The sequence below is a fragment of the Aplidium turbinatum genome, chromosome 16 (assembly GCF_918807975.1).
Source record: "Aplidium turbinatum chromosome 16, kaAplTurb1.1, whole genome shotgun sequence".
NCBI classification, from domain to species: Eukaryota; Metazoa; Chordata; class Ascidiacea; order Aplousobranchia; family Polyclinidae; genus Aplidium; species Aplidium turbinatum.
Window position 1 is genome coordinate 14031944 of NC_137487.1, and position 11679 is coordinate 14043622.

At 37.9% G+C, this 11679-nt stretch overlaps 2 protein-coding genes across 4 annotated transcripts; one reads left to right on the plus strand and one right to left on the minus strand.

Annotated features, from left to right (window-relative positions):
- The first annotated feature begins 540 nt into the window (after positions 1-540).
- On the plus strand, positions 541-7131 carry LOC145785689 (pseudouridylate synthase 1 homolog). Of its 3 annotated transcripts, none has more exons than XM_082597381.1 (10): positions 541-687; positions 1160-1215; positions 1662-1847; positions 2469-2571; positions 3246-3380; positions 4653-4828; positions 5303-5441; positions 5700-5835; positions 6021-6126; positions 6742-7131. In XM_082597381.1, exons 1-10 carry the CDS (start codon positions 633-635, stop codon positions 6967-6969), a joined length of 1320 nt encoding a protein of 439 aa, XP_082453507.1. In that variant the 5' UTR covers positions 541-632; the 3' UTR covers positions 6970-7131. The 3 variants fall into 3 exon arrangements, with proteins under 3 accessions (XP_082453507.1, XP_082453506.1, XP_082453508.1); XM_082597380.1 differs by having other exon boundaries at positions 3246-3374; positions 6742-7128; XM_082597382.1 differs by lacking the exon at positions 1160-1215 and having other exon boundaries at positions 3246-3374; positions 6742-7127.
- A 342-nt stretch (positions 7132-7473) lies between these two features.
- On the minus strand, positions 7474-9815 carry LOC145785979 (protein rolling stone-like). Its single transcript, XM_082597673.1, has 3 exons — positions 9698-9815; positions 9153-9441; positions 7474-8306 (listed from the first exon to the last, which is right to left on the minus strand). The coding sequence occupies exons 1-3, from the start codon at positions 9779-9781 to the stop codon at positions 7795-7797; spliced, it is 885 nt and encodes a 294-aa protein (XP_082453799.1). The 5' UTR covers positions 9782-9815; the 3' UTR covers positions 7474-7794.
- Positions 9816-11679: the final 1864 nt, after the last annotated feature.

Below are 11679 nucleotides of genomic sequence, written 5' to 3' on the forward strand. Positions count from 1 at the left end.
TCAGTGGTCTGGCAGACTCTGGCTGCTCCTCAGTCCTCCCCTGGCACTGCCAGTGTCACTAACTTGAGACCTGAATTGAACCTTGAATGAAGCAGTCCAGAAGTCACTGCTGTTTTGAATTGGTTTGAGAAAGCTTGCAAATGGGTGGAATGTTATGGTATGCAGTTGAAACTTTTAACTAGGCTGCAGAGTAAACAGCAAAAGTATGACTGATAAAGTCATTGGCTAGCCTATGCGGAGAAGTTAAAGGTTTTATAGTAAACTAGCTTGTACTTGAACTATTTGTGCACTGCATATATGAATATACGTGGTCTAGAAGCTACGGTAAGTTCTGGACCCTTACACCGGTATAGTATACCTAGCTGTAGAATGATTGTGGTTTTGTACCAGACTATTTCCACATAATGATAAAATAGATCAAATTGATTTCTCAGTTTTAGCTAGTCCAGTGAGCTTGTACCATGATTTTTTTACTGTAAAGTCAGTCGCTATCGAAACACAAATCTAAATTGAAAAAAATACATTGTCTTATCTAGATGAGAAAGTTTTATACAATTATAAAATATTTCCAACGCTTTCTAATACCCAAAAACCCTTCTCTGACAAAAGCTTCCAAAGCAGTTACTGCACCTATGAAAATGACTTCAGAAGGTGAGAAGACTTCATCGGAAAAAGACATAAACAAAGGTATGTACTGTATGTTTTGCATTCTGTAGGCTCAATGCGATAGTGAGTAGTGCAAGTAAAAAAAATGCAAACACTAAGAAAAAAAAATTTTATTTATATTTTGGATAGCACATGACCAAGTGCTGTACTGTTTACCATTATATAATATGTAGGTACAATGTTTGAGTTATGATGGAAGAGTGTCTTTCATCCAAATCTTCCATTTTTGCTATTTTCATCTTTTATCTAACAAATGTCTTCCATCCCCTGTCACTGGGCAGCACTTTGGTCATTTCTGAATTAATTTAAACTACTGTAGCTGAACTTGGATTTTTTACCATTATTTAAATGTGACTTAATTTAAATTTTGCCTAAAAATCTATTTATCAGCTATTGCGTTTTTGTTTGTTTTCTGAGCACAATTTTAAGAGCAAGGTCTTCACTATGGGTGTGGTGCTGCGTAATTTTATTACTGTTTCTACTTATAATGCAGATTGTGAATCTGCTGTCACTTCAAAGAATCAGCTTGTGTCTGGACCTAAGAGGAAAGTAGGTGAACTACCGTATTTTACGGACCATAAGGCGCACCGGACTATAAGGCGCACTGTCAATAAATTGCTTTGATTAGTTTTTTGTTCATACATAAGGCGCACCGGACTATAAGGCGCACCGGACCATAAGGCGCACTGGACCATATATAATAGTATATCGGTGCTGGTTTTGAGTGTAGGCAATAAAGCACTACCGCACTTGATCCATACATAAGGCGCATCGGACCATAAGGCGCACGATCAATTTATGAGGAAAAAAAAGAATTTAAAGTGCGCCTTATGGTCCGTAAAATACGGTATCTAAAAAAAATCATATTTTGATGCTGCTTCTCTCAGCATAACTAATTAATGATGGATGCATTAATTTAATGAAGCCTTTAAACTTTCTGGGTTGACAGAGATAAACTTGTCACACGAATTACAAACTTACCATTTTGTTTTCAGGTTGCAATGTTGCTTGCGTATTGTGGCGAAAACTACCATGGAATGGCAATGAACAGAGGCCAGAGACACATTAAGACAATTGAAGGAGATCTGATCACTGCTTTAGTTAAAGCTAAACTTGTGCCAGAAAATTGTTGGGATGATCCCAATAGAATGACTTACAAAATAGCATCTCGAACAGATAAGGTATTTTGGATTTTTAAGTTTTGTATCGTAGTGGCTGACACATATGGTCAGCATTGGCATGGCCTATCTGGGTTTTTTTATGATGAAACAGCAGCTATATGTCAATGGTTTACTTTTATATATACATGCTTTATACAGCATGTGTGAAGCTGGCAATGTATATACTACAAACACAAAATTTGAATGAATGGCCTATTTATAAATTGATGTATTCCTTTTATTTTGCACTATTTTAGTTTAACTGAACAATTTCTATTATTTCCAATGCCCATGTCCTCGGAATAGCCCGTTTCGGTGAGTCCGATTCGGTGAGTCCGATTTGGTGAGTCCAATTCGGTGAGTCCGATTCCCTATTCGGTGATTTTTTGAATTTTTTTTTTAAATTATTGGGTACCGTAGCCTAATTACCATTGCCCTTTTAGGGTTAGGGGTTAGGAGTTAGGAACTCACCGAATCGAACTCACCGAATCGGACTCACTGAATAGTAGCAGACCCCATGTCCTGGTACGGATAGAGTAAACATTCTTTCTTTTGCAACTACATATAGTATGGTGCTACATATACCGCCAAATTTATCACTTAGGCTTTTCTGCCTATCATAATCATCAAACTGTTTTTCAGGGTGTGTCCACTTGCGGCCAAGTTGCTTCATTGAAACTCAATTTACATGAAGATGTTGTTAATTTAGTCAACGAGCAATTATCTAAAGACATAAGAGTGTTGTGTAAGTAATGTATGCAATTGATTTAGTTTGTATTTTGCAAGGAAGATGCTGCAGATTTCCAAGCCATTGCAGCAGGGCACCTCTAAACATCCATTGTCAGTGTTGCATTGTTGCAAGATGTTTTTTACTAAAAATCTATTGTAAAAATCTAAAAAATTATATTGTATTGAAATCGATTCGAAATCAAAGGAATCAACAATATCAAAACATGCTACTGCCGAATAATTTCCTGCATCTGGGAAGCCAAACTAACCAAGTTGGCGGGCAAAACTCGTGAACCAGGCAACCCTTGAAAAAATTTTAGAAATTGGCAGACATTTGAAATAGTTGTCGGACCATAATCTTAATCCTCACCCCAATCGTAACCCAAACTGTAATTTGCAAAACTGTTCCAACTTGAATTGGCAACCCTGAGTGACAATGCCCGAAAAAAGGCGACAATGCTTGATAATGTGTAATTGTGTATTTAGAGGTACCATTGTAGCATAGTCTATTGGAGATTTTAGATCTATGTCAAGTAATGGATTCTTTCTGTAACACATTGATACATTTGACATCATGTGTATTTATTGGATTGTTATCACTTTGTTAGTACGGTATCATATATGTTATATAATTTATTATCACAATCTATTAAAATATGACAATGCTGCTTTATTTTGTTGATTTTTCAGCTGTGAAAAGAGCGACTAAAGGATTCTCTGCGCAGTTTTGTGCTGACTCTAGAACGTATTCTTACACATTGCCAACCTACGCCTTTGCTGATCCTAAAGATATCAGTAATAATTATATTATAACTTCAGGTAAAAGCATTATCATGCATGACTTTTCAAGTTTAGTTTTTGTGCTGTCGCAACTTGTACGACCACTGTTTTTATTTTTCACAACACAATAGGTCACTTTTATTGTTGCTTTCTGTTTTCATGCACAAATGGACAAAACGAACACCTAAACCCACAGAAAAATAATGTAAGAAAAGCAAAGAGAGTGATCTGGCCTACATTATTTCGCAAGTTACTCAACATCACCTACACAGAAAAAACCCACAGCCCAATCAAGTGATTACGTGGAAAAAGTCAAGCACATTGAGAAATTTACTTACAAAATACAAAAAAAATGCCCTGAATACAGAACCACCAACCAATGGCTATTCTAAACCATGGGGAATATGTGCACGCGTGGTAACCATGGTACGCATAAGCCTGTGACAAAAGAATGCACATCTATCAAATGTAAGCCTAAAAAACTTTTATTCTCAAACATAAATTTTGCCAAAATTAGTATTTACATTGCAACGTGCACTATTATGCCACAAGCGCTATGTAGGATAAACCGTGACAAAGTTTTCCACACGTTGGGCCACACATAGATCTATTTGAAACTGCTTTAATTACTCTGATAAATCCGGTGACAAAGCAGCATTATTAAAACATGTGCAAAATTCCATAACATTGAACTGAAAAAGAAACTAACCCTGGCAGACTGTTTTGTCGTTATTTTCGCCGAACAATCCAACAAACAATACGTAGACATCGCTGAAGATAAATGGCTGCATAAAATCAAAGCGACCATTGACATATGGAAATTGATTCGACCAACCACATAGTCTGTTGTCTTACTCGGTGTCATCAGCAACCTCCGACTCCTGTTGTGTAAATTTTTCAACCATGCCAATTCACACTTCATTCCTGTTGACGTTGTATCGATGTAAACTTAATGCAACGGTGCAACGATGTAAACATGTGCTAGCTGATGGTGTAACTACTATAACGATACCTGTTCTTAATGAATTACGCTCAGAAGTTACATTGTTATGTAAATGTCAGCGTTTGATAAATGCAAAATAGCAGTACCAATTGCAATTTGTAATGGTATCTTGGCAATCGGTTTTTGTCCTTGTGGACATTGCTATATGCTGCGGTGTATGTTTATTGTGTATCATCGCATGTGTGGGTTGGGTACGTAGTCTGCATTAAAACTATTTTCACAGAGGTCTTCCGCCTTCATTCTGATAGTGCTATCACCTATCAAACACCATTACGTAAAGTAATGCAGCCAAAACCCTGTACACTTTGTTTCAGAAAAACTTGATCGAATAGGTTGTATCGTGAATCGGTACAAAGGCACGCATTCCTATCACAACTTCACGTCCGGTAAAAAAATAGGAGAGATGAGTGCAAAACGTTATATTATTGACTTTTATAACGAGCCCCCTTTCATTCAGGAATCTGTCCAGTTCATGACGTTTAAATTAAAGGTAAACTATTGTTTGCAACATTTATTAAGATATTTAAGTTCACAGTTCGTACATTCAGATTGGACGTGTGTCAAATGGTTGTTTGTTTGTCGTATCCAGGCTTACACCTGGTGGTTGAAGATTTAGATTAAGTGGACGGGAAGGCAAGGAAGCCAATCTTCATGTGCACCTTCAGGCATGCCTTTAAGTGTCCGGCCAAAGACACAGCCGCATGCTCTTGAGCGGTGTCGAACCGGCGCCCTTTGGAATGCCGTTCCAGTACTCTCACCACTCGGCTATGCAGCCGACCTTGTCAAATGGTGATCAGTTTTGTTGATTTATTTTTTTTCTGAAAATATTCTTAACTTTGTTATTATTTAACAAATGGACCAAAATCCTTCATGCCCACTGCATGAAGTACTCTTCTGAAGCCGCATTTTTTGTTTAATGGATGCGCAAGATATTTTGACTTGTTTTGTTTTTCTGACAATTCAGGGGCAAAGCTTCATGTTACATCAGATCAGGAAAATGATCGGCCTCATGATAGCTATCGTCAGTGGCTTTGCGAAGGAAGATTATTTCGAAACCGCTTTTAATGAACCATTGGTAGACATCCCGAAAGCCCCCGGGACAGGTTTGTTCATTTGTTTTGTTTTATATAAACTGTTTTATATCTTCATTCTTGATAATTTTCTTGGTACATGGACCTTTTCAACTATTTTTTTTTATTGTATTTTCTTTCCTTAAAAAATCTTCCTCTTGAAAGGAACATCCTCTTCCTTTTATATTTCCTCCAAGAGCGAACGATCCTTGGTTCTTTTTTCCTCATTGAGTTAAAGAGGATTTAGTCATTGTGAGGTGAAACTATGTGAAAGCAACTTCTGTTTCTCAGGTTTGGTTCTGGAACGTGTACATTACGAAGCTTACAATAAAAAACAAGGTCACTTGCATGGAGGCGTCGACTTTTCCAATGTTGAAGATAAAATCGAAGAATTCCGCCAGACCAAAATACTTCCTTACATTTACAGGTATCAGCCAAATTTTGTTCCCTTTCAGATTGTCGGTAGGTAGTAGAATCAATGTAAAAAAGGACGGGTTTTGTATTTTTGTCAACTGGAATATGTTAATGCGTTTTCGAATGAATTGCTGAAAAAACCTTAGTCACTTATGAAACCCGCTTTTGCTGAGTCGTTGAAACCTCGATGATTTGCAGGAGCGAAGTGGAGCAATGCAGCATGATGGACTGGCTAGAAACATTGCCCAAGCATGACTTTACCGGCGTCAGGGCGCGTGAAGATTGGGAGAAACAAAAGGCGTTGGTGAGTTCATCTTGTGCTTGATAGCGATTTTTAATTCAGCCTTGCATTTTTTGGACTTTACTCTACCGAAGAGTTTCTAAATCAGGGGTGCACAGATGCTGAGTATTAGGGTCGGTTATAAAATGACGTTGTTTACCGACCATTTAACCAACCCAAACATCAAAATCCGTCATTTTTACATTGATCCAACATATGCAGACGTTTTATCAATGTAAAAGTGATGGATTTTGCTGTCTGGAACATTCTGCATGTTGGTTAAACACCCGGTAACCAAGCGTAGCTGAGGCACTATTGCTTTTGAGCTATTCTATCAGGGATTACTACAACTGGTTGGTGATTTAAAGATAGTGCCAACAACAAAAAAGGTTAAGAACTACTGCATTAGAGTCACGATTCAATTTTTTTACCAAAACGAAAAACGTACACTCGGACTGCACAGTGCTGAGGAAACATTTCATAGTCTCAATCTCGTCTTCGCGCACTCATAGTTTTGCTCTAAATTTTTGAAGGTGAAAAATCATGCAGTTGATGTTGAAGTCAAACGCGCATGGGTGGTTAGTGATTACGTAAGTGCGTAAGAAACGTGAACGTGTCTTAATAAGGTTTTTTACGCAGTGGAAGGCGAAGGAAGCGGAACGTCAAGCAAAGCAACTCGCTGAAGAAAATGCGGCAGACGACACTGACGTCACTTCCTTGTCAAGTGCAACGGCTGAGTCTGGTCAGATAGTTGCCAATGCATCTGAATGTCTGCCTGAAGTTGTCACGAAGGACGAAGGCGTTTGTCCAGACATTGTCAGCGAACCTCTTGTTAAAAAGCAAAAAATTGAAGATGCAGTATCTTAATAAGAATTCACTATTAAAATTTGTTCCTTTTGATTTAAGTGTCAGATTGATGTGGTGAGAGATTCCGTGATAGAAAGATTTGAGGTCGTGTAGTTTCACACCACGGCAAAATAGCAATCAAACATAGGTTATCTGACACCAACGGAGAGTGATAGTGTTTTAGCGAAACTATCTAAGACTGCATTGAGTGAAAGAGTTCTCAGATTGTGTGTAAATTTCTCCATCAAACGCCATTAAACTATGATAACTCAAAAGCAAACTTGTAGGCTACATGTCTGTTGAAACGAGTCTAAGTTTGGGAAAACCACCACAAAATTAATCTAAAATGACCTTTTCAACTTATCGCTGCAATTGTGCTTATAAATTAGGCTCCTCCAAAATTTATCGACAAAAAGCGTTTCATCAACGTAAAAAAGGACGAAACAACTTTGTCTGATAAATGACAATTCCATGTCATTCTTATTTTATTTGCTACAATAAAAATAAAAAAAAAACACTGGAGAAAACCTTCTTAAAATAGTTTGAAATGTCAATAACATATCAAGTAAAAAATGTAGTTTAATCTGATAAACTAGAAAACCTCGATGGAGTTTGACTTCCAGAGAACTTCATAACGAGAGACAAAAGTAAAACCAAAAAGGGATCTTAGCTTACACAGCATGTAGGATGATCCCATTTTGTCAACAAAGTTTCTTGATTTTATATAAAATACTTAGTTGTCTCAACTGTCCACTCAGTTGAGATGACACACGGAAAAGTTTAAGTTGTAGACATTACTGATCATGTACAAATGGAAAATCCTGAAATGGCCTTAGCCTAATTTAATCACGCGTCTTCAACGAATGCCTGATTTTGATTTCCAGTTGGAAACTGAATGATTGTTGGTGAAGCTGTCGCTAAGTCATCTTTAAGAACTGTGCGTCTGGCTATGAAAAAGCGAAGATGGTAAAATCCAAAGTGCAATACCTGTGTGAGAGGAGCCGCAACAAGAATGATTCCAATGCAAACGCCGACTGCTGTGATCGGACTATTGGCCCAATCGATTATATTATAAATTGCCGATTCGTATCCAGCTCCGTGCAAAATCAAAGTAAATATCATGTAAACTACAGCGTAAAGAACCGGGTGGTACAAATGCAGCAGTCTCACTGGAAGGTTGTGGATGAACAAGTCGAGAAGGATAATCACGGCGTTCAAAGCATGAGCATTGATGTTTCTATAATCGATGACGGTTGTGGGTGTGAAAAGGATTGCCCAATACACTACCGTGACAAAGATTCCAATGTCAAATGCTACGATCTGCAGCATCCACACAATAATGTGGAACCATCCAAGTTCTGAAAAGCGTAAAGTTTATTGTCAAACCCAAGTCGTTATAAAAATTTATAACTTAGTTTATACCAGGGCTACTCAACTGGCGGACCGCGGTCCGAATGCGTTGAAGGTGGACCTTCTGGGCGTTGAAGGTGGACCTCGGGCTTCTGGAAAAATAACCTCATTGCTACATTTTAGGGCCTCTTTAAACAGATTTTCATTAGGAAAAAGCAATTTTTTGTGATTATCCAAGGAGCTGGGAGCTTCGCCCCCAGACCCCCCAATGCTTTGCCGCCTTCTCTGATGTGCGATCCACACAGCTACGTTACAAAGAAACACAATACATTTTTTATTTTTTTGTTTGTGTCGGGCAAAAATCCAAGTCGTGTTACATACTACCTGAAAAGTGTTTCATGGCTCGTAGGTTACTGGTTGTTTAATTTTCGTGGTTGCATATGAAATATTCACCAGACCGCAAAAATATTCAACTTGTCAAAATGGACCTTTGCTCACATTAGTTAAGTAGCCCTGGTTTATACGAACAACATGCAAAGAAGTTTGAAATGCAAACAATAACCTGAGAAACACCATCTTAAAATCTTTATGAAATAGCCTATTAGGCCTATTACCCAAGTTTGTAGCTACTCTACTCACCCAAAAACGTTTAAAAAAGCATAAGCATTGGCCTTTAGAATCAAAGCTATTAATGTTTTTAAAAAGTAGGCCCTAGAAAAAAACATTGTAAAACAACAAGAAACACAATATCGAAGTGACATCAGCTAGCCTATATTTATGAAATTGTATTGCACACCATAAGAGTTAGCGGAAGATTTTTGCAGCAGTTTTACATTAAAATTCATATCTCCTACCTTTAGTGGTTTGATTGACAGCAGATTTTTCCTTCCCGTCTTCTATTGCTTCAGAAACTGTTGTTACGTCAGCGACATGAACTTGAGGAGTTGGTTTGTCCCAAAACATCCCATAGGTAGCAAGAGAAAATGAGCCAACAAAGTATAGGAGGTGTGTCACTATTCCCCAGTTTGTTAGAAATATCCACCATCTGCCCGAAGGAGTCGTCACAGAATAAAAGAATACAGCAATCCAGTATCCAAGCATCAGTAGTTTGGCCAGCCAAAACATCCATCGCGTCTCTGTCCACTAAATATAAAAACGTTGTTCTCCTTCGTGAAGTATTGCAGGTTAAAAATAATTAGGGATTATTGAAATTACAAGGCCATATTTTGATTTTATTCAAATCTATCTTGGGATTGCTTCATTTTTATATCACTACCATTTTATTTTTTGTCGGTAACAGAAACCATCTAGAGATTAGCCTATATAGACTCCTCTTTGAAAGCTACACAACTATATAACTTAGGCTTATCATATTGTAACAATAGTAGGTTATTTTTACCTGAGATTGGTAAAAGCGTTTTGGTTTACAGTTGCTGAACCGAAAATATTTCAACTGAAACTCTTTTGTAAATTCGTAATCCATCACCAATTAGGCCTTTGTTTTCCTAGGTTTTCTTAAAAAAAAGCAAAGGAACTTATTTTTTAAATCCGTTTGTTCACCTCACTGACTGTGTATGATAATACTATGGTATGGTGTGACATGAAAGACCGATAATTATATTTTTTCTAATTCTTTGAATGAATTCAGACAAAAATGTAGTGCAATTTCCCATCAATAGCCTATCTTGGATAATCGGGCCTTTTTGCTGAAGACCAGGAAGATGGGCAGTCCAGTAGTTCTCGCATCTAGAGAAACGGTACACAAAAAAGGTCATTTTTATCACCTTTGCTCTTCAAGATCTAAATCAGTGACATGATCAAACTTACGCCACGCCAGTAGCCTACGGCTACGCAAATGATCTGAATATACTCCACTCTGACAAGAGCTGGCATATGGTAGCGGAAGTAGCCTACTTAGGCTACAGCTGAAGCCAAACGTCAACTGTCAGTCGATCAACAAACATCCACTCCCACACAACCCAGCATGTCCCACCTATGTAGAACTAAACGTATTGACGCCCTCCGTGCTATAAATCAGCGGTTCCCAACCTTTTTTCTGTCACGGACCGGTTTTAAACTGAAAAAAGCGTCGTTAACCGGCGATAGGAAGAACTAAGTTTGACATTTACATTTATTTTTGGTCTATTTTTTTTGCTTTTATGTTTAAACACACTTTTAGCAAGATTCATAAAATAAAATAGACAATGTAAAGTCGACGTTGGAAAAAATAGTTTAGCATGGGGAGTGGGAGGATAGTGCTCCTAAAAATTTAGACTAATTTGGTCAAACATTTATTAAATCTTCAACTCTTAATTAAGATTTCACTGAAAATCAGCCTATCTTGTTTTAATGTAATTTGCCGATGCTTGACATTTGTCATAACAGGAAAGCAGCTGACTCGATGAGTGTTATATAGTCTTTCGCTGCTTCTTGTCTGTTGTGGTATCTATGCATCTACATTCTACATGGCTATGGTGCTATTTTTTTCGTATTGTGTATAATTGTACTTTAGCGTAGGCTACTATTCTCGCAACAGACGAAATAAAAGTTTTCTCTCTTTCTTGTAGGCTTATATAACCCCTTATGAAATTGGCAGTTTTTGAAAAAAAGTTAAACTTTTCTTTTTCGACTTCACGATGTGTTAACTGTGCATATCGTCCAGATCTGGTAGACTTAACCGTGGACATCGCTATAATAGGGACGTCTACGGCCTAACTGAAAAGTCTTTGCATTTTTTGGCACTGTCTTGTTGCATTTAACAGTTATTATCCAGTGCTGGCCTACTTTGGCGGCACAAAGCGAATAAAGCAATTCTTGAAGACTCATAATGACTCTACAATTTCTGTGGTAAGATTCAATTCACTATCTTTGTCAGTGTCATCGTAACAATGGGATTTTTTGACACGTAGCATATTAAGTTTCTTCTGTTTGTGCTGAGTAGCCTATGTGGGCTATGTAGGCTACAGAGTTGCCAGCTCCGCTGTTTTTCTGAGGAATTGGGCTAGTTTTGCTTGGTAGTTGCAGAAAAAATTTCACAGTCACGGGTTGCGAGTTTTTGGGTTAGTTTTGATTTTGGTTGCGATTTTTGAAATTTCATGTATAGATTCATGGTTTTTCATTGAAAGTGATGAGCTTACATTTCACGGACTCATGGCCAAAGCTAATTTCATGCTGAGTTTTCTTTTAGATCAGGGGTCACCAAACTACGGCCCGCGGGCCAGAACCGGCCCGCGAACTGATTTCAGCCGGCCCGCCACGTGCTGCGGAAATCAAAGCTGCACTACAATTCTGTACATGTGCTTCTCTTGGCATTAGCAACCGTCTTTGGCTTTGCCTTTTTGTGCAATAGAGACTTCTTTGCTAAAATTGTTCGTTCTCATA

Coding starts and splice junctions, on each gene's coding strand:
- LOC145785689 (XM_082597381.1), top strand. CDS start 633: ATGAAAATGACTTCAGAAGGTGAGAAGACTTCATCGGAAAAAGACATA. Junction 5,442..5,699: donor CCCGAAAGCCCCCGGGACAG/GTTTGTTCATTT, acceptor TCTGTTTCTCAG/GTTTGGTTCTGGAACGTGTA. Junction 6,127..6,741: donor GGGAGAAACAAAAGGCGTTG/GTGAGTTCATCT, acceptor TTTTTTACGCAG/TGGAAGGCGAAGGAAGCGGA.
- LOC145785979 (XM_082597673.1), bottom strand. CDS start 9,781: ATGGATTACGAATTTACAAAAGAGTTTCAGTTGAAATATTTTCGGTTC. Junction 9,442..9,697: donor AACGCTTTTACCAATCTCAG/GTAAAAATAACC, acceptor TTTTATATTTAG/TGGACAGAGACGCGATGGAT. Junction 8,307..9,152: donor TGTCAATCAAACCACTAAAG/GTAGGAGATATG, acceptor TACGCTTTTCAG/AACTTGGATGGTTCCACATT.